Source organism: Aptenodytes forsteri, unplaced genomic scaffold (genome assembly GCF_000699145.1).
Source record: "Aptenodytes forsteri isolate BGI_AS27 unplaced genomic scaffold, ASM69914v1 Scaffold82, whole genome shotgun sequence".
Classification (NCBI taxonomy): Eukaryota; Metazoa; Chordata; class Aves; order Sphenisciformes; family Spheniscidae; genus Aptenodytes; species Aptenodytes forsteri.
Window position 1 is genome coordinate 9808244 of NW_008795490.1, and position 22453 is coordinate 9830696.

The 22453-nt window shown below is 40.7% G+C and overlaps 1 protein-coding gene across 2 annotated transcripts in view; it reads right to left on the bottom strand.

The window, feature by feature from the left end:
• LOC103900736 (vacuolar protein 8) overlaps positions 1 to 20103 on the bottom strand; it is a 30256-nt gene extending 10153 nt beyond the window's left edge. The window contains exons 1-10 of one of the 2 annotated variants that reach the window (XM_009281482.2): positions 19924 to 20103; positions 18239 to 18465; positions 14954 to 15073; positions 13885 to 14004; positions 12463 to 12582; positions 7611 to 7733; positions 6471 to 6553; positions 4789 to 4914; positions 3914 to 3959; positions 2621 to 2754 (exon numbers count right to left, since the gene is read on the bottom strand). In XM_009281482.2, coding sequence (XP_009279757.1) covers positions 2621 to 2754; positions 3914 to 3959; positions 4789 to 4914; positions 6471 to 6553; positions 7611 to 7733; positions 12463 to 12582; positions 13885 to 14004; positions 14954 to 15073; positions 18239 to 18464 — 1098 coding nt within the window. In that variant the 5' untranslated portion in view covers position 18465; positions 19924 to 20103. Of the gene's footprint in view, positions 1 to 2620; positions 2755 to 3913; positions 3960 to 4788; positions 4915 to 6470; positions 6554 to 7610; positions 7734 to 12462; positions 12583 to 13884; positions 14005 to 14953; positions 15074 to 17497; positions 17571 to 18238; positions 18466 to 19923 lie in introns of those variants that run through there. The other variant, XM_009281483.2, reaches the window with a different exon arrangement.
• Between the last annotated feature and the right edge of the window lie 2350 nt (positions 20104 to 22453).

Consider the following 22453-nt stretch of genomic DNA (forward strand, 5'->3'; position numbering starts at 1 on the left):
CTAAGAAAAAAAAAGGGGGGGGGGGGGGGGAAGGAAGGAAAAGCATTCCAGCAGCAACTGTGCTTACAATTGCAATGCTGCTCTTGCACCCCTTATCCAGGGATTTCTTGACAAGATAAATATTATCCCCTGTTTACCAGGTAGCAAGATGGGTAGGCAAAGTTATTTTGTACCTGGAGTGGAAAGTCAGTGGCATCATCTGGAGTAGACAGACTCCTGCCACCCTGACTTCCAGGTCTTTGCTCAAAGGAATGTGATTTAAAAGGCTGTTTTCTCACAAAGCCTGACTCTCTTTAGTGTTTCAGGGTTGGGCTGTCCTTGGGAGAACTGAATAAAATTCCCCCTGCAAGAGGGAAGTTTTCCAGCGCTTGCTGGGAATCACTGTCAACAGCCTGGCCAGGGGATCGCAAAAAAGGGGTTTAAGCAGGGAGAGGAGCTTCTGTGAAGCATTCCCGGGGGTTTGCTTCATGGTAACGAAAGGGCAGATGAATTCTGCCCTATTGTATCCTGGGTAGTATTTGTAATAACTCAAGCATCACTTGACTTGGTTGTAAAGGTTAGCTTTGTTCGGTGGTTTGTTTTCCAACAGCTGTTCCCATGGAGAAGTCCCTCTTTCACTCACTCAGAATTCAGCCTGGGTTAGAGAAAGAAACCTTGAAAAGACTTGAAAAACAGGCCAGAAAAGGCATGGAGGTGGGGAGGCAGGATATGAGTAAGGAGAGGTCAGCCTCTTCTCAGAGCGCCCAGGGCTTGCTCGCACAAAGCAGCAACATTCAATAGTCAGGGACAGCCGTGTTTGCTCACTAAAACAAATTTTGAGATGTAGATACTTCTCACTGGAGAATAAACCCTCGAGGGTGATGCGTTGCTTTCCAGCCTCCTGCTGCTGACCCTTTTCCCCCATGAAGGACAGGCTGTTTCACTGCTGGTGTAACAAGTGTGAGCTCCTGGTGCTTTTGTCTGTTCCCACTGACGCTGCACAGTGCCCTTTGTAGCTGGGGGTTTGAAGCACTGGTAAAGACACGTTTCGGGATCAGGGAGGAAAGGAGCTGCGGATACTCTTTTCTGGGAGAACAAAAAGTGTAAATGGTGTTTGGGGGTAAGAAAAGCAAATACAAGTGAGAACAACATTCCAGCATAACGCCTCATACCAAGTAACATTTTTACTGTGTAAATAGTCTCCAACTAACTTAGCTGTATTTCAACTGTAAGCTCGTTGAGAGCAAATTGTGTTTTGATTGCATGAGGCGGTTTGACCAGCAGTGAGGCTGTTCGGTGCTAATGCAGCCAGCACAAAACCTATGAAGCCACAGTGCCTTTGAAAAGCTCTGTGCTCTAGTTGCTGCTTCCCAGGCATTGAGCTTACCTATTTTTTCAATCATGTCCCAGAATTAGAGGAGGTGCAATTTGGTTCGTACTGTGCTGTGTATGTGCAACCGAGGTGTATGGTACCAGGTTTCCCGTACCCGGAGGACATTTCGAATCAGACTGAGTGTATTTCAGCCATGAGAAGTGTCTAAGCCCAGCTGTGGTTACTCAGATCGTCTGTCACTACCTGCTTAAAGCAATGTGGCAGGAAAGGTTCTCATTTTTTTGCTTTATCTACCCAAACTCTGACTTTCTTAAAAGGTTATTGTTAGCTTAAGACACCTATCAAAAACCTTTCATATCCATGTTCCTAAGGATGCCTTTAATTACTGTAATGGAAAAGCACATTTAAAAATAATAATAATTTGTCAGTTGCTACTTACTGGTTTTATGTGGAGGATGAAAGTACAGCAGGAGTGTCTGTTTTGTTTATTTGCTGTAGTTTATTTTTAGTCTTTAGACTTCTTCAAGTATTTGCATAGTGTTGCACTGTTAAGGGTGGTGTTTACCCTGATTGTGGGCAAAAGAACTGTTTTGTAACTAAGGACATGAGGAGACACAGGAAAGTCCTGGTGAATTAGCTAAAGGTAGATAGGATTTCAAATTTTATTAGCCCCTCTTGCTGTCTTGATCCTAATTCAAAAGGTGTTAAATTTATGCAAATGTACTTTTGAATAACTGTCCATATAGGGAAGTAAAGTATTTTTGCACTGATGTATTTTAAGTGCACGCTCTAAATCAGTTTGCTTTTCAATGTGTGGGGAAGCTCTGTAGCCAAGGAATAACTTCCTCAGCTGCCTCCATGGTTGCAGTCTCTCATGGTGCTACGCATGTGTCCTGCCCCTTGTTACACCCACCTGCAGACCCCTGCCCCTTATGGTCTGGGGACCGAGGGGACCATAGAGAGTTGCAGGGAGTGCAGGGTAGTATCCACGCATCCAAGGAATCTGACACCCATCTCTCCCTCTACTCTCCCCTTGGTCCCATTACAGGTAATCTGGTTAACTATGGGATCCTTTGGATCCCACTCACCACAGCAGATAAGCTCCTTGGGTAGTTAGTGACAGTGCAGATGCAGTAGACAAAACCTCGTCAAATTGTGTGGGAGGGAGAAGGGTTGGGAAGTCTCACAGAGCCTATCGGTCATTCTCAAAATGCATTTCGTATGCAGTTTTGCCATAACAGAGCGTTACCCCAGGCGGTGGCCAGAACTACTCTTTCCCCTCTGGTCTTGGGAAATGACCTCCCCTACCTGGTTGTGCGGGTGCTGGGACAGTATCCAGAGCAGAGCGATGGAAGCGCGACGCACATCCTCGCTGCCAGATGCCAGGAGAGAGCGCAGCTTGGGCAGGACGTCCTCAGCAACCATCTCGGCCCGGATGTCCGCTGGTTTGGGAAAATGACCAAGGCCAGGGAGCTTCACAGCACTGCGAGGAGGCATTCAGGCCCTGACTCATAAACATTTGACTCTGCCTCAGTGATGAAATTAGAGGGGACCTCCCCATCTCTGTGGGATGGGATGATGCTGGATGTTTGGTTATAAAAATAAACCCTCATTTGTTCTGGTTTCTTTTGCCAAAGGATTAATACAGGCTTGAGAGCAGAGAGAGAGGTTTGGGCACCCTTCAGTTTGTGTCTGAACCTCAGCGAGAAGAAACGGGAAATTTTCTGAGTCCTTCATTGGCATAAGGCCTGGTAGGAAGGTGGCAGCTTCTGCTGCACAAACAGAAAGACAGATCTCCCCAGGCACCACCTATCTTGCAGAGTTATGGTTAGCCAGGGGAGAGATCAGCCATCCTGGCTGAATCCTTATATCCCATTTGTCCCTGCAACTTCAGCAAGTGCTTTTGGGTACTAAAGGCAATGCCAGAGCAGTCAGCAGATGGAACGGCAGTCCTAAAAGGCCAAGCAGACCAGGGGTTTTCAGCCACGCCAAGGAGCAGTGCAGCAGTTCCTTCACTCCCAGCTCTGCTATAATTGTGATTGCTTGAAAATTAAGCACCTCTACATTTTCTAGATGAACAACTCTACCCTGGACCCTAGGGCTCTAGCGTTGAGCGTGCCATACTCCTGAGCATGCCATAGAAATGGATCTTGGTCATTTAATATGATAAGATTTTTTTAAGAGGATGACAAATGCTTGGGAGAAAATTATATTTAATGATAGACAGATTCATGCCTTGGGAGAAGGCAGGTCCCCACTCAAGCAGCAATTTCAGGAGACATTCTGTCCTAATCAGGTTTAATGCTTGGGAAACATGGAAGGGAGAAAAACTTAGTAAGTTGCAAAGGCTCTGTGCATATGACCTCTGCTGTCTCTCTCACTTTGTCCAGATACTTCCCCTTGCTACCTGGGAGCTCTGAGGCAGGTTTATTTAGTATATGCACTGCACCTCCCTCTTCCCTTAATATCCAATTAAAATGTAGAAAAGAGGGTACCTCTGCTTTTAATATGAAAGGTTCCCAGCCCACTGTGCTCACTCAGAAAGGCGGAGAGAAAGAAAAAGAAATAGCGTGGTTCGTTTATCTCCAAGATATTGCTTACCACTGGTAGCCAAATTTCTTAGGCAAACACATGCCTGGCTTGAAACCTGCTTGTCCCAAAGAGAGAAGGGAAAAAAAGGAGAGGTTTCAGTAATGCACGTTCTTGCCTATTGTACACAAAATAAACACTAGCAAGCTATTACGCTATCTTCAGAGCACAAATTTTGGGACACTTTTTGTTGTCAAAGTTTTGATGATTTTTTTTTTTTCCAACCTCCTCTACTATCAGTCATCCTGTTGTTGATGAGGAAGAGCCAACAGGGTTCAGATGTTTGTTTATTTTAGGCATGTCAGATAAGTTATAAGAAAATGAAAGGAGTGAATTGGTCTTGTTTGCTTTGCCTTTTTTTTTTTTTCACCTCCCTCCTACACAGAATTTAAGGTTCCACCCTTTAAATCCTGAACTGTGGCTTATTGAAGTTTCTTTGGTGTGGCTCCCAACAAAGCAAAATTTTCAAGATGTTGTTCTTTGAAGCCATATAGTCAAAGTTATGGAAACCAAAAAGAAAAAAAAAAAAGTAGCGTAATAGATGTTCAGATACTTGCTGTCGCAGACACAATGATCAAACATAGTTGACAGCCTGGACAGAACACTTCACACACATAGTTTGAAGTTTAAAGAATACAGGCCATCCTAGTCTAAAGGAAGTGTCCAGGGCTGTGGAACAACTTTAATAATTTCCCTTCTCTTTCTCCATATATTGACCTTGTAGAACCTGTGTATCTTCTAATATGTGTCTTTTCTCATGGGAAAGATGCTGCATAGGCACCTGTATAGTAGATGAGCAGAATTGTGCAAGACTGAAACTGGAAGCCCAAGTTTATAGCTTTACTCTGATGCTAAGCCTTTACAAAAAGAGAAAGCTACAGCTTTACCTTGTCCACAGAGGAGGATAGGAGAGAGATGAGTGTCCGCAGCAGGAATCTGTTACCGGGTCTCAGCATGGCTTCATGGTGCTGAATATTGGCTGCCATGTTGCTTAGGGCAGCACAGCTGTAATACTGCAGAGAACCAAGAAAAAAGTAGAGAGAGAGGAGGTCACAGTGGTGACGTGTCAAAGAGAATAAAAATAAATTGGAAAAATGCTCGGATTTAGAGCTGATGAAAATAAAGTGCTTTTTCATCTTAAGGGTGTTTTATTGGGTAGATGTGATAACAGCCTAAGCGGGCTTCCTCCAGGAAAAGCGATGCAATCTGCTGTAGCTACAAGAGCGGTCATGCTGTGGCACTGCATGTTATACAAACCCATTAGGACCCTGGGTATTTGGGAATGTAGTGTGCTGCTGCAACGACACTGCTGCTGGCACCTAAGTTAGGTCATCTGCATCTACTGTATTATATGTTTACGTTGATTTACTCAAGCTGGATATAGTCATTGCCTGAGCATGCCAAGAGATCATTTTCAAAGGATTTAAACATTAACGCTAGGGAGGATTATACATATAAGAGTATGTATTATGAGGGAGGTATAATTAGAAGAAACAGGTTGAACTGCAGAGAAGGAAATTTTAAGACGAATCTCAGAGAAAGCTGATAACGCTGAAACAGTTTGCAGAAAGCAATTCCAGAGGCTCCATCCCTTCAGACATCTCAAAGAAATCTGAATAGAGACAACAAAACCGATGGAGGAAACAATCTTATGCTACTCAGAGGACTGAATGGATGAACTAGTGGATTTTAAGGTTTACAACTCTGATTCATAGCTTTTCATCAGCATACTTTTGAACCAAGACCAGCTTTCTGTTAAGTGTGCAGAATCACAGAGGTGTCTGTGGTAGGCATAAAATAGGAAGATCTCCCAGATATTTACAATAATAAGAAGAAAATCTTTGCAAGTTACGCCTTCTCAGACTTAGTAAAATTGCTTAGAGTGGAAGATCGAAGTTAGGATGAAAAAAAACAGAGGAAGAGGCCTATCTGCAACTTGTCTGATGATCTGAAAGTCACAAGAATGTAACCGCATAACAACTGTGTGTATGCGTTAGTGTGTGCTGGCAGATGCACTTCTGCGTCATAAACTTTCTCCTGTGGAGCTAGACAAATTGAATGTTTTGAATATACATTATCTGACTGAGCTGAGTTTCACAAAGATGCTCTCACGTTTCCACACTTCTCTAGAGAAACCTTCCCTCCTCTCTACTTTTTCATTTCTACATGCTGTGGTTTGTGCTTTTCTTACAGTCACACTGTTACTGTTTAAAAATCTGACCTGTTTGAGCCATACCTGCACTTCTGAGTCAGGAGATTCCAGCAGCAAGGCAAGAACTGGTAGGGCTCCTTTCTTGCATAGGACCTGTTGGATTTTCTCTGCCATTTAAAAAAAAAAAAAAAAGGGTTTTACTGTGTATTTTCCCCTCCCCCCCGAGCTAGACAAATTGAATGTTTTGAATATACATTATCTGACTGAGCTGAGTTTCACAAAGATGCTCTCACGTTTCCACACTTCTCTAGAGAAACCTTCCCTCCTCTCTACTTTTTCATTTCTACATGCTGTGGTTTGTGCTTTTCTTACAGTCACACTGTTACTGTTTAAAAATCTGACCTGTTTGAGCCATACCTGCACTTCTGAGTCAGGAGATTCCAGCAGCAAGGCAAGAACTGGTAGGGCTCCTTTCTTGCATAGGACCTGTTGGATTTTCTCTGCCATTTAAAAAAAAAAAAAAAGTGCTGTTACTGTGTATTTCCCCTTCCCTCCCTCTCATCTGGAGGCACCATTCAAAAGGGATATGCACACTCTTTAGATTCTAGAGAGTGGTGAAGTTGTCTAAATATATGCCAATCAGTATGACTGGAGAGTATATAATTTAGAGCTTGTGCAATACAGCAGTATGCAGACATTTTAGCAAAATGACTAGCAGGCTATCTGATCGATTAAGCCTTTGCTGGTTTTATGCTAAAGACTGTTCCGAGAACCTGAATTGCTGGAGAAGCTGAAAAACCTCAGGTATGATATTCACCATGATTTCTGTATTAAAAAACCAAATTATTTAAAAAATTTTGAATAATAACAGATGTGTAATAGCCAAGTGTAGAAGTTCTTGCCAACCATTCCCTTCCACCAGATAAAGATAAGAAACATTACTCACGACTGTATCATTTAGCTGTGTGGGATAATGGTATCATCTAGATAGGTGAGATTTAATGCTGGTTTGTTTCGGAGTTAATGTATGGTAGTGCACATATTGCAGAGGACCAAATACTGCTTTTGCTAAAGCTGCTGGCAGATATCCCAGGAGCCTTTAACGTCTGGCTGATAATAGTTATATTTTGCATCTTCCAACATCAACTTAGGGATACAAGTCAAATGTTCCTAGAGCTTGACCTTGTTGGATAAGCTTCTGAGATTGCGTCAAAGTACCAAATATGCTGCTAACTTTTTAGACCAAGTTATTTCTTTAACAAATGATTATTTTGTTTCTATTTCTTTGACTGATGATTTAAGCGCTTGTACATCAGCCCCTTGGGGTTGAAAATCAAGCCTTTCTCTTTCAGTACTAGGCAAAAAAGGGCCTGTACTAGCTAAAGAGAGGCCAAACTTAAATCATCAGCCTATAGTATCAACATGAATGCCATATGCAAGGAAATAATTTGTTGCTCAGATACGCTTTTATTCTTGCCTTAACCCTTTTGAATTATTTTTCTATCAGTGAGAAATTTTCTTTCAGCAATTTTAGATAAACCATTAGTCAGAAAGTACCTGATTGTGTGAGGTTGAGAATAGCACCAACTGCATTTTGTTGGACTCTAGGATCGTAGGAATTGGCAAGAGACAGCAGGGGTGTAACTCCTTGAGCAGCGCCAATAGCCTCTCGGTTGGACTCTGGAGAAAAGAATCAGAGAAAGAAAAAAAGAAGACATTGCCATCTTACTGTGAGCCAGAAGCAGGACAACTAGCAGGACTAGATTTCTTTGGCGTTTGCTTCTCTGCTTCCTTGGTATATATCAAAATTTCTCTGCATGCTCAAAGGAGTTAAAATTTCCAAGAGCTCAATGGGAAAGAAACTAACTCGTGACTTCTGGATTAGCCACAGCTCACAGCTGGTTCAATGCTTTTGTTTTGTGACTGGGATGATTAAAATAAAAGGACTGTAAGTCCCCTTAAACAGGTTAGCAAGGTGTCATACTTGTCTTGTACCCCTGGTATGTCTGATCAAGCTATTCGCAGCATGCCAACCAAAAACTACGTAATTAACTGCAGGTAAGACTGAATTCATTTAGCAGGATATATTCAGGGCTAATTTCTCTCTTTGAATGTGCCTGTGTCACTCCTTTGACAGCTACAGACAATGCAGAGGTTTCTAAAGACAGAATTTGATTTAACCATTGGAATTTGAAAAGATGTTTCTTCTCTGAAGTGGTGATGCTTCCTTGCATGGCAGTGTATTAAGTTGTACAGTTGTATTCAACATCCTGGAGTACAAGGAGAATTCAAGAAAGATCTGCAGAGTCCCTTGAGGCTCTTAGATGAAAAACTGGGGAAAAAATAACTGTAATACTTAAATAATGCTATAAAATTAACTATATACTATAAAATATAATATAACATTTATATACTGTGTACATATTACATATGATAAAGTTATACAATGCTACGAAATATAATACAATTTAGAAAAAAAATCTGCTTTTAGTTCTACTCCTTTTGTTTTGGACTTACTGAAGGTAGCCTCAGCTGCGCCGTATAGAAGAGAATCCTCCTGTTCTGCTCTGCTCTACCCCTCTACCATGAGGCCATCAAAACATTTGCAACAAATAACCTGCGGCCACACTGAGACAGCTATGATCCTCTCCCCTTTACTCTCTTATTTATATCTATACGTTATCTGTATTTGAATCTTAAGCATTCTAGTGGCATAGTTTTGAAAAAATAAGGTGTTGGCAGTGGTGTTCTTTGAAGTTGATGAGATTTAAATGGGAATTAGACCAATGAAGAATTCTCTTAATATCATAGTATTCTGCAGATTATTTTGTAAAAGGAAAAAGCAAAGCCCATAGTCTACATCTTCCATTGTTTATATGAGCCAAACTGCCACTGAAGACCACAGGGGTTTTAGCTGAGTATTGCTTCAGTTACTTACATTTCTAGACAGTTTAAACAATGGCCAGTCTCTGGAAGTTTGCTGAGAGAAACATGAAGCAGAAGAAAGCAAGAAATATGAAGGTATTTGGATGAGATGAACTATTAAGGTGCCAACTAACTTAGAGAGTTAAGAGAACAAAGCCATTATTTCTATACACAGTGGAAACCTCTGTGGCCAAAATAAAAAAACATTATTGTTTTTTCTTTTCCCTTGGGTCATTCACTAGCTGACAAGTTCTCCTCTGCAGTCTTTGTTACTGCCCATTATTGTGGGTTTGCTGGATTTATTTTTACATATGTCATTTTCCCTTGTCCTTCTCTCCATTCTCATTCTCGTTTTGGTCAGATAATGTGGCTGAACAGTCTCTGTTTTGTCAACTTATGACAGAATGGATGGGCATATCTATCTCACCAAGATGTGTAACTGTACTATCATCTCCATAAGAGATGTGGCAGGCTAGATTATGTTTCTCTCCTGGACCACCTGTTTATCTAGGTAATGCAGTCCCTCCACTGATGCCCCTTAGAGTGCTTTTAGAAGGGAACCATGTATTCAGATGCTACTCTAAAGTGAGGAAATCAATAACATCTACTCAAGCCAAGTTTGAATAACTCACCTTGACACCTACATTTATAAATTCTTTCTTTCCACTCTCTGCCATTTGTGTGCTTGAAAATTCTCCTGTCGGTACAACTTTGAATATCCTCTACACTCATTGCATCCTCCTTGTTTAGCTTAATGCAAATGTTCAGGCCTCCCTAAACCCTTGCTGTGAATGTTTAGTTCTGTTCCTACGTACTCTGAGAAGAGTTCTTATCCCAGAACAGATTACTTTCACTCACAGATTGAAAAGCTGCAGATAATTGCAAATGTGCATGTGTCCTTTTGCTGTGTGGACAAATGCTGGTGTTGGGACAAACTGACCTTCAAATCCTTTTCATCTGAATGTGTGTTTGCTGTTTTTATTTTTGGCTACCTATTGCAGCAGGTAAGTACCAGACAACCCAGCTTACGTATAACTTGCAGTCACATTGCTAAACAGCTTCACTCTGCATGCAGTCTTGCATGCTCATTACAGCAGAATTAAGACACATTACCATTCTTGGATTTAGAATTTTAGTCACCTTAAAGCTATCCAAGGATCTTCCTAATTTGGTTGTGCTTCCATATTTATCTTTTTTAAACCACTCTGAAGCATGAATGGCTTACTTGAAGGACATGACTGAACAGAATACTTTCCTCAAGCAGACCCTTTAAGATATCAGAGTCTATGAGTTAAAATTAAAATAAACTCTAGAGAATTGCCTCTTGCTTTAGTCTCATTGCTGTGGTAGCTAAATACAGTCTGAAAAAGAAATAAATGGATGCAGTCTATCTAAATCCTAGTTAAACTAGGACAGAGATCCTCAACACTGATCAAATCCCAGGCAGCCACCCAGCCTGTGCACTTGCAGGACTGCCTACCTCTATGTTCAGCAGATGCCTTCCTATCTAGTTTGAAATCTTCTTGAGTCCTCAATTTGAACTACTTATGCTCAGAAGTACACTGACACTTAAGGGAGTGTGCAAAGGCATTAGGTGACCACCCTCAACAGAGAATGAAGGTGGATTGGATCTGGAGTTCTCTGTACTCTGGGTTAAAGACAGAGACATCTAGACATCTAGAAGGGCCAGAGTGCCTTCAGGACTAAGGAACATCCTTAGGTCCCCAAGTAAGTTGCTTTCTCTGTGGGCTGCTTCAAACACGTGAAGGGATATCTCTCTGTAGAGCTTCAGGGGCATAACTTCACTGACCATACATAAAGAAAGTCCTTCTAGTGCCAGGTACCTAAAATCTTAGTGATGCCATGCCTAAATTAGACATTTAAATGAGGCAATTTGCATTCCACACAAAGTAATGTAGCATACAGAGTTCTTAACCCGACCATAACAATATGCAATGCTTAAAAATAAGTTTCAAAGGGAAAAGTGTTTAAAAACCAGCAAATAAAAAAAAGATAGGATAAAACGCAAATAAGCATTTTCATGTAGTTGGGTCCTGCTTATCCACTCCCCCTTTGCAACATAAATACTTAAATGAGAAAGTAACACTTTCACCATGCTTCTCTCAGTCTTCTGGGAGATCTGATTGCAACTTCCCACGCTGGAGAGGGAAGCTGGTGGAATAAACACTACAGGAAGGGAAAGAAATGTTATTCATGGCTTTTATACAGGCCTTTACACAATTTGTACAGTAATTAAAGTAAAATTAACAATTTACACAGTTTGCAAAAGCTAGAATAAGCTAGACTAACCTGATAACATTTCTTTTGGTAACTGTGGTTGAACTTATCTGTCTTGATACCAAGAAAATATCTATATCATGATAAGAAATATGCATAGTTAAGTAAGAGAAGTTGGTGACAAATGCAAGTAGTACATGATGGATAAAGAACTGACTGAAAGCAAGCTGGCAGCAAGTTTTGCTGAATGGGAATGACCACCTGGAAGGAGGCTCTAAGTGGAATTCCACAAGGACTGGTCTGTAGTTGGTTTTGAACCAGAAAGTTAATGCAAAGGTGTGAGTGCAGCACTGTCAATGCAGGGGAGGACTGGAATATTTTACAAATAACAGACAAGTTAGAAGACTGAAGCAACAGAAACAGAATGAAACCTTATAGTACAAAATGCAGGGACATGCACTTGGAAACATTTGTTGCAGACCCTTAATTGGCGTCTGCTGAAAATAGTAGCAGAGGAGGAAAAAGACTAAGTGATTAAGTCAGCTGCAGGATAACAACATCACCATGACGCAATCACAAAAAATGCAAGTGTTATCATGAGATGTAACACAAAACATATTTCCATGGATGCCACAATAAAAGACACAGGTGCGACCCCAGCTGAAATACTGCACATTTCTGGTGACCTCTCTTTCAGAAAAGATGAATTCAAAATGGCACTTCTGCAGCATTTATGTACATCTTGGGACTGTAATGAAGCCTGAGGTCTGTGGTATCACAAAACAGCAGATGCAATTGCTACATGCCATTTCTGGAACATATCATTTACACCCAGAAGGGCTATGAGATGAATGGAGAGCCTCGCTTACAAGAGGAGTCTTAAATGAGCTTGGCTTTTTCAGTCTAGTAAAATGAAGAGAGCTCGTCAGCATAGACACCAGAGAGGCAGAACTACTGAAGCAAAAGCCAATGTAGACACTAATCAAGATAAGCTGGTCATGAATATATTTAGATTGGAAATCAGAAAAAGGTTTGTAAGCATAAGAGAACTAAGGTCAAAAACACTGAGAAAAAGATCTTAACTAGAATCTCAAGAGGTTGAATTTATAATGTGGGAATACCAAAATTTGCTGCTGCATCTTGTAACTCTTAATCCAATTGCAAATAGGTTGTTTCACTTTGAAATATGAGATAAGAATTGAATGAATTCACTGCAGAGGATAAAGGGAAAGAACAGCACACTCACCTGAAACGGCCAAAGTCATGGTACAGGCACAGGAATTACACTGGACAGTGGGATCCTCTGATTCAAGCAGATCCAGAATTGGCTCAAGTAATCCCATTTGGACAACTAATTCTTTGTCAGCTATTCATAAATTCAAGAAAAAATGGACAAACAGAAAAGTAAACAGTTAATGCCTTTATGAAAAGAATATATCTTCCTTTGACTGCTTTGGGGGTCTATATTACAATTATGCAAAATAGATCTAAGATGGAAACAGCCTGAAAGGCACTCACAGTCCCTAGCTTGGTTTGTTTGATTCCTCTTCAGACTCCTGAAAGAGTGTAAGAGATGTCAGAGGTTCTAGTTCAGAAGGTCCCAAATATTTCTGCTAGCAATTCTGTTTTCAAACATAAGGTTCATTTTGGAAAGTGCAACTGCAGCTTTCTAATAGGTTCACAATTTACTCAGCCCCCCACTCTTTTTCTTCTGAAGTCTACCCTTTAAATATTATTTTTCACCTGTAAATAGCGACATGATATTATTTGCAGCAAGATCCTTAAAAAAAGAAAAGAAAAAAGCTAGCTTCATTGAAGACTGACCCTGTCTTGTCAGGATATTATGTTATGGGATAGCGTGATGGAATACCCATGGTGGCCCAGGTGCCAGGGAGCACAGCAGTAGATGCAACAAAGACTCCATTGACAAGGTGCGGGGTGTTCATGCCCTGTCTATCAACATAAACTTTACTGGGAAGTTTTTCATCTGCAGCTCCCAGATGCTACCTCAATTACATTTGCCCCATTAGCTGCAGAAGAAAATGAATTCTATTAAACTTTTTTTTTTTTAAATCTGCAAGCAATTTAAGACCAAGGTCCAGTTAATAAATAACAAGAAAATGAGCACTGTCTCATTAAACATTTTTTTTTTCAATCTGCAAGCAATTTAAGACCAAGGTCCAGTTAATAAATAACAAGAAAATGAGCACTGTCTCATTAAACATTTTTTTTTTCAATCTGCAAGCAATTTAAGACCAAGGTCCAGTTAATAAATAACAAGAAAATGAGCACTGTCTCATAGGCAGAGTTTATTTCTAAGAGCTGTATCTGTCGCTTGAAAGGGTAAGTGGTGGGCTCTTGATCCAAGAATGAGAATAGTATAGCTGTTCCCACACCAGTCTGGGAATAATTTATCAGCCTTTGCACGCAGATCCAAGATCTCTTGCCACATGATATAATCTAGCTGGAGGGATCTGATATATCCTGGTGCCACCAGAATCTATGTGGCTTGCAGACAGAAACAGACTCACACCTGTCCTACCAGAAACACAAAAAAAGGAATTTGGATTTGTGTAGACCTGGGTGTGTAGATGTGCCCTCCTTCTGTCTGAGTCTGGCTGAAGAGATACTTTTTCACCTGAAGAGAGATGTGTTGTTAATTACTCACTATTTCCTTCCAGCAAGAAGTTGACAAGGGACAAGGAAGACATCTGCTGCACCTCCAGGTCAGCAGACCGTAGTAAGGCATAGAAGGGTTCCAGATGCTCCACAGGTAGGGGGACATTCACTACAGGAATGAGACGAAATATTCAGGAGTCTCATCGTTCACCGCAGTCACATTTTTCTCTTGTTGGTCTTAAGCCTCAGGTGCTACCATATATAGTTTGGTAGGTATGAGTGGTATTCCCCTTCATTTAAATTCCATTGCTACTAGCAAAACAGGGAAAGTTTCCTGAAAAGGTTTTGAATAATCAAGTACTTCAAAAACATCATGGGAAGGGAAGCAATATGCCTCGCTACCAAACAAGTCATTCCACCTCATAGCAGGTCCTCGTGTTGTAGCTATCTGCACTTTTTATCCAGCAAAAAATACATGGGATAAAGTTATCAAGCCAAGTGCCAGAATATTCTCCTTGAAGTAAATTTAACAAACAAACAAATAAGTAAATAAATTACAGCCTGCTTGTTGCTGGTATTTCTACCTTTTTGTAGGACCCAAACTCTTGCTGGAATTTTATTCGGCATATCTAGGCTGACCTCTAACCGTTTACAAATTACCTCAGGAGCCAAGTGCTCCCACAGAATAGTTGGGACAAAGAAGAATGTTTCCTTCGTAAATTTCCTCTACAATCTGGCCTCTAGAGCTTTGTCCTCTTCCAAAAATTATATAATATAAAACCTTAAATGATCATTATGTCCATTTCCTTCCACCATATTTTGACTGTGTTGCTCTCAAGAGATTCATTATACACTGACTCTAACTACTTTGGGTTCTACTGAGTTTTACAGAAATACTACAATTACATAAATGACAGTCTTTTATAATCATGAGAGAGATCTCATAGCAAAACCCAGAATGACTCTGCCCACACACAATGACAGCATTTCCATTTTCCTTAGCAAACAACATAGCATGAAAGAAAAAAAAAGAACTTTGATTCTTTGATTTCACAGTTGGAAATAATACTTTCATTTATAATTATGTGAAAATTTTCTAGTGCACTGAGATAACTTACTGTGCTGACTCATGTGCAAGTAATAGAGGGCAGCAGACTGCTGTAAACCTGGGTTTTCTGAAAAGGCTAAGGTCCTCAAGGCTTCCAGAGGGTCCTTTCCAAGTGGTGACATTTCAAAACCTAAAGATGTACAATGGCAGCACAGACTCAATTACACCTGAAAAGGGTTAGTTTACAAAAAGAAATTAAAATTTACAGCCAACCAAACACATAAGGATTTTTGTACTGCAACAACTCCATAAAGCCCATCTATCCTTACTCATGTTTCCATGAGCAGAAGCAATAAATGAATCTGGAATAACCTGTCTTTGGCAATGCCTCTTGTGAAGCTCACAAAGCTAGTGATTGGAAGCAAGACAAATTATAACCTTTAGACACTTTTATGCTATCCAATATAAATGCAGGTGTTCTTGTTCTCCATAAAAATCTTTATCTTTTCCTGAATCATAGATGATCTTTGTTAAAATATATTTACTGAACATGGTATTCTTAGTTATGAGCTATAGAAAGAGTATATATTTCTAATTTACTACATTTTAAGTTCACTGTGTTTCCTATCCTGGGTATTACAATAAAGGATTTCAGGGAATAGCAACATGGATTGCAAATGGGCTTGCCTCAGGCTCAAATTTCTAGCATGAGTCTACCTGTTCTCGAGTATGATAGTTCCCCTATGAATAAACCAGATGTTCAGCAATAGCCATCAAGCAATAGCAATCATGCATGACTTCTCTAAGTCACTGTATAATGTACTTATAATGTGTGGAATGGAGCAGCAGAGAGGGAAAAAAAAAAGGGCCATTGAGCCAATGCTCAATAGTAGCAACTGTTGAAAAGGTAATGTAGTATAAATTGACTGGTGGAGCACACAACTATAAAATATTTTTTCAGACAATAGATTAAAGCAGTGCATTAAAGATTGAAATATCTCTATGAACAAGATCTAGCCATTTTACCTCCCATGGGAAAAAGAGATGCGAGGGATGTGAGGGGTGTGAGCTTTCATCCCTCAGTGCAAAACTCTGCAAGTATCTCAAGCCATTAGAAGCTGCTGACATGTCAAGAGTAGCAAACTCCTACCTTCAGGATTAGGTAAGTGGGCTTCACAGAAGAACTGCTTATATAGAGATCAATTTTGTTTAATAATTAACAATACACACAAAGGGAAGGACTAGCCAGCGCGTGCAAGGTTTTAGAGAAAAACCAAAAATCTCTTCATGTGGTTTAAATCTGTTCCTTACACACTGACTATCTGACTCTCCCATATATCTGTGCGTTTTTGTTTGGGAGAGTGATAAAGCAGAAGCCACTCAAAATCTTCACCTGCTTATAATATCAAGCATTTGCTGTCCTAGCTAACAGCTGATGATCAACCACGAAGTCCCTCCTTGCACCCAAACTGTCCAAATGTTGGCTCCCTGCTTACTATAATTTGTCCAGAACCGAGGATGACTTGTTCCACCTTGGAATAAAATATACAGGTGAGCACTAAAGTAAGAGGGATGTGTCTTGGTTCTCTTTGTGAGGCTTCCCTGCCTCCATCTGTCTTGGCAGCAGGATTTGGCCACTCAGAGAATTAACCTTGGTTCTTCTTCCTGAGTGCTGTGTATCACCTATCATGGGCATTGGGACCTCCCTGAGAGCGCACATTGCCATCTGTGCACTGCTGTCACAGAAGCTCTAGGCTCCCTGCTGCTGTACCCCAGCTCCTGAGGATCCAAGATGGACCAGCCTTTTGAAGATCCAGCTCAGAGAGGAAAGGATTTCTCAAGAAAACATACACTTATTCTTTTCAGAAAGCACCAGTGGGTGCTGCAAAGGGCCGTTCCAGCCTCACCATTTTTTCCAGACCACCCCTTCTTTGCACCTGACCCATCAGCTGAGCTGGGATACTGCCAAGATAGTCTCTGTATTACAGAGTCAGGAGCATGCTAGCCTTTGGAAAAAAAAGTTCAGACCTGGAAGATCCCCACTGTACACCAAGCTGAAAGGTCTAGTCCTATTCCGCATATGGACTTCAGGATTTAGCCAGCGCTTAATATGCAACAATTAGTGAACCATATCAGCGGCACGGGACCCCCCACATTCATAAGGTAATGACAGCAGCTAATACTAGCTGAGGCTAATTCACGCATGTTCCCAACAACCAGCGTCACAGCAATTATTCCAAAGGTTGTTCCATGACAGATCATTTCAAACAGCATTAACTGTGCCACACCAAGGAAAAGTGTCTCTCCTGGTCCCACTCACACGATGGTTTTATGTCCCCAAGAAGGCAAATAAAGAAAGAGTAGTTTGTATTCCACACCCTTCACACAAATGAAAGTAGAAGGCTATGCAATTTTGTGTAGTAGTTTTAGCCCAAGGTTGTTAAACTTAAAGCAATGTACCCAATTAGCTGTGAGACAAAGCAAAACCAAACAAGCAACGACCCCTGCCCAAGCTTGAGACAAGGAATGATTTTAGGTTGGACAACTGACAAAACACACTCATCCGAGATGATATTCTGTGATGCAGGAGTGAAATAAAAGAAAGTTTTCCTACTGATATTGTTGTATCCTAGGACAGGATAGAGAGGACATCACAAGTAGATAAACAGGGGAATTAGGGAGGTAGCCTGTAAAGCAGAGGAGATACTTGAAGACTTATGGATCTACTTTGATTCAAGCAGAATCCTATGATTGTGTTCAAGCCCTGTGTCTAAAATGTTTGCACAAAAGCACTTAGGCAGCCCAGTTGCTTGGAACCTGAGGAAGCCCTGGGAGCTTAACGGCGCTTGTCCCAGGGTGACTTTGACCTTCCTTCCCCACATGTAGTGCAGACACCCCCAGTGCAAGTCCAGGTGTTCTCCAGCCAGCAACATGGATGTGCACAACTCAGCCAGGACCACGCTGTGATCTGCCCGCTCACAGCTCGGCACTCATGTAGCATCCAGTGTCGGTACAGCCTGTTTCCAGCTTGGTGACCTCAGTGACCGACTTCAAAAAATTAACTTCAATTACTAGAAGGACTCACTTTTATGAAACATATTTACATGGGTTATGTATTAACAGTGGTGGCAGAGCAAGAAAGTGACTGACCATTTCTACCTAAATCCAACTGTTACACCACTTGAGCCCTTGGTGTCCCATACACAAAGAAAATGCATTGTAGCTCTGGCCTCCTACATCACCAAACTGCTTCCTGCCATGCCACAGCAGTTCAGCCAGCAATCTATTTTCAACTCACAAAACGAACCTCCTTGTTCTTTCCCAACTCTTTAGAAAAAAAAACAAGCCCTCTTACCTGTTTCAATATGCTGCAGAAACTCCTGTGCTGTCACCCTCTCATGAGGCTGCAGGATAGGCTTGTACAGCTGTCTGGCTTTAGAGCTGTTTTGTTTTAAGCAGGAGCATTTGCTTATCAGAGTTACGCATTCCTTGATGCTGTGCACCAAGTCGGACGACATCCTCTGAACAAAGGCCACAAAGTCCCGCAGCAGCTGCATGCATCGTCCACACAGTTGACCCATTCTTGTTCCAACAGCAGCACAAAGCAAGAGGAAAAGGAAGGAGATGGAAATAAAAGTTCCTTCTCAACTTGTCCACGTTTTGCACTAACTTGCTGCCTCAGTGTTTGTCCTATCTTACAGATGTTATCACTACACCGTGTGCAGCTACTGTAAAGCAGGCAAGCTTCTGCATCCAAAAAACTACATTGCACAACAAGGCTGATTTCTGCAGATCTCCTGGAGTCTACAAAATATTATTTAAAAGGCCGGACTGGAGCCACATTCAAACACCCTCCCTTTGCTTGAAGAAAAATAAAATGATGACCTAAACACAGTTGTGGAGAACAAACAGATTTTAACACCTGGCACATCCACCAAAGCCTTCATGAGGCTAGAAAAGCTCTGGGATAATGGAAAAAGCAACCTGTTTTTGTAAGGCAGCTTTCCACATGAAAGGTAGGCACCACCTTGTCTGCATGTGTACAAGCTGCAGCTGCCAATGGGAGAGGAAGATCAAAAAAAAAAAAAAGGGAGCACACAAACAGGTTTTTCCAGTTTTTGCTGAAGCACGGACCAGAACAAAGGCCCTGTTGGGCAAACAGCTCCTAACTCAGCCAACTGAGATTTTGCAAATCAGCAAGAATAGAAAACTGGAAAAAAAAAATACAGTGGCCAAATGCATTTAGAACTATGTTTTCCTCCTGTCAAGCAAATCCTGCAGAGTGGGCTGGATAAGCTGGCAATATGAGGATGCAAAAATCATCTGCAGTTTTCATGCCGAAAAAGGAAGCGAAAGGAAAAAGAGCAGTTCTCCTTTTGCTCCACCCTTTTGCTTAATTCACCAGACTGGTGCATGTGCCCACCCTTAGTTGAACAGTTTTGCAAATGACCTTGGTCTAATTAATGTAGCATGAAGTGACATTTGTAATATTCTTGAGGTTTCTAGTAAAATCTGGTTTGATTCAAGATCACCTTCATTATGAAACCAGTAGGTACTGGTCTGCTGAGTGTTGATCACTTTTATTAACTTCTCTTTACCCATGGATTTGATGGATTTATTCTAACCATTGCATTTGATACATTTATTGGTAAGTTTTAGCCTCGCTGTCCTTTAATAGATCTTAAGTTTCTAAATAAATCATGTTTGAAAATCAACCCTTTGTTCTGCACCCAACTCCAAACACTGATGAACAGGCTCACCCAAATCTCACTGGTCTGTCCAGCTACTGCTATTTCTTCTCTTACTTACACATGATGCAATTTTCCTAAACACAAATACCACGCGGCACAGACAAACCCACCTACATCCATAAGCCAAAAGGTATGAGACCTCTATTACACAATGCAATCCATCACAAAGAATCAAGACTTTGATTTTTCTGGCTACTTCCTTGACCAGCTCTGCAAGCCCACCGAGTTCTGTCCTCTGTTTGGCTTCTTAATAGTATCAAAAGTGAGGCTAATGTGCCTATGTTCTCACCACGGCTTCTGGATCCTTTCAGCAGGGATCTTCTAAAATAGAGGGAACCCATGTGACTGTCAGGTCCTGCTTCTGCCACCACTTGCTTTTCACCTTTTGCTCGTGGTCTTCCACCCTTCGGCTTCCATCCTAAACGCAGTGAGGTGGCAGATCCCTGGGAACCCATCACATGCACCTCCTGTCTCTTGCTGTGTCCTGTTTACAGAACGGTAAGGTTTAATTGTTGTGAGTTTTTTTTTTAAGGTAATTTGAACTGTACTGCACGGAGATGAGAAAAAAACAGGACTGTTTCAATGAGACACTTGTTAGTAATGACTGCATTTCTGTAACATGTTCTTACTAACCATTTCAAAATGTATTACAAACATTAAAAAAGCCTTTCAATGTATCTGTAAGGAAGATATTCCCAAAATGGTTTAAAAACAAGTTGCAGTGCTGCCAAGCTCTTGTAACTCCATTTGAAATAAATGGGAGTTAAGAAACACACCACACCTGAAAATTAGGCTATAATTTGCCTAAAGGCATAAAACTCAGGTGTCCCAATACTTAGTTTGATGATTCAGTCAGGAAATTGTTCTTCTTTGATTTGAAACCGCTACTTGAAAGCTAGTGTAGAAGGGGGTCTTCAAACCTCCTCTGAATTCACAATAGCTGCTGTAAAGGTAAAGGTTGCAACCATAAACCCAATGTTTTTGATTAGTTGCATGACCTAGGTATGTTTCCTTATCTGCTTGAACAAAATGTCAGCTCAAGACTGCAGAAGTGGAATGGGAAAAAAATTAGTAGTACCATAATATTGTTAAACCATTTTGCTTATATTCTTCTAAAGAACATGTTCCAAATAGTAGAAGCCCCACACCCTGATTTTTTTTCCAAGGGAAAAAAATCAGTTCCTTTGTAAAGTGTTAAAAAAACCCTCTCCAAACCATTTCCATTCAGTTGTGTGCAAAGGAGACTTCCAAGTAGTAACCTTACTGTATGAAGACTATTTGGAATTCTGTATAAAATGCATTTGAAAGTTTAAATCTATTTGCCAAATAATAGATGAATGCTGTAGCTAAATGGCACTTTCAACAGAGAGCTTCCACTTGTCCAGCATTTTATCTGCTGTGTAGTTTCTCTGCAAAGGACAGAAAATATTGGTTTTGGGCACAGTCCCTTAAGCATTCAATACTTGCAGCAGGTTTGTTTTGTTTTGAATTAAGAACAGAAAAATCTAAAAATATATTTATTCATCTGCCATTTCACTCATGCAGCATGCCATTGCCTGAACCACTTCTTGTAATAGAAATTCCTTTATCTAGTTCGCAATGGTGCATAACTTTCGATTGCTCAAAAGTTGACTGGTACTGGAGACATGTACACAAATACTCTTTTATAGTCCTCTTTCATACATTACCTGGGGCCTCTTCATTCTAACAGGCCCAAAAAACCCTCAGGCTTTGACATGAATATTGGAAAAAACAGAGGTCAACAGCTTTATTTGAGCTATGGTAGCAAATGCTTCCCTCTTAAAGGAAGAAAATGATAGCTTCAGGTTCTGGATTTTGGAAGTACTGTTATCACTGTGATTTTAATCAGTGGAAAAGATTTTTGGGGAGTGTAGGACAGAGGCAGGGACTGAGAAAATATGGAGTCTTATTTGACTTGTGTGCCAGTCAAATAAGAAAACAGATACTTAAAGGAATGCTTAAAAAGCAGTAAATTGAAAGAATATACGTATATTACTCAAGAATCCAAAACTTCAAGAATTTGAACTAATCAAATTTGCGTTTTATGAATTTGTCCCATGTAATTTTTTATTGCAACCTTTGTCTTATATACATTTCTTCCACTGTCTTCTCTAACCCTTCTGTTCAGGGGTGAGGAAAACACTGTACAGTTTAGAAAGCTGTAAGATGATGGCTGTGCATTACTGCTTGGTTAGCAACAGATTTGATTTAAAAGGCGATAGGTCCCCTAATGCCTAGCAGGTCTTTATTGTCCCCATACCTGCAGTTAAGGCCTCCTTGCTTGTACTAATTCAGTGCAACTGCTCTTTAAACTGGATCTATGAAATTCTGTGGCTTCAAAATAACAACCAAAAAAATCAACAAACCAAAGGTATTAAGTTCTTAAACTGGATCTACCACTGACAGAATAGTGAAATAAAATCATGAATTAGAAAAAAATGGTTGAGGAAGCAGAACAGTTCTAAACCCTGAGTCTGATGTGTGTAACTTACATTACTACTAAGCTTTTTAAAATGTATCTTTTATATATATGTATTTTTTTTTAAATATATATATGTGTGTGTGTATGTATATATTCACCATTAAGATTTCAGGAAGAATTCAGGCTGTCCCCATTAAGATTTCAGGAAGAATTCAGGCTGAACAGAAACAGACTATAGTCATTTAAGCAGGGAGGAAGCCAGATGCGAGGGCTTGATAGATCCAGATTTGTGAAAAACTGCCAGGGGTTACTTCATTGCATAGTTAGGCAGAGCTTTGTTTGCATTCACTGCAATTTCTGTAGAGTATAAAGGAAG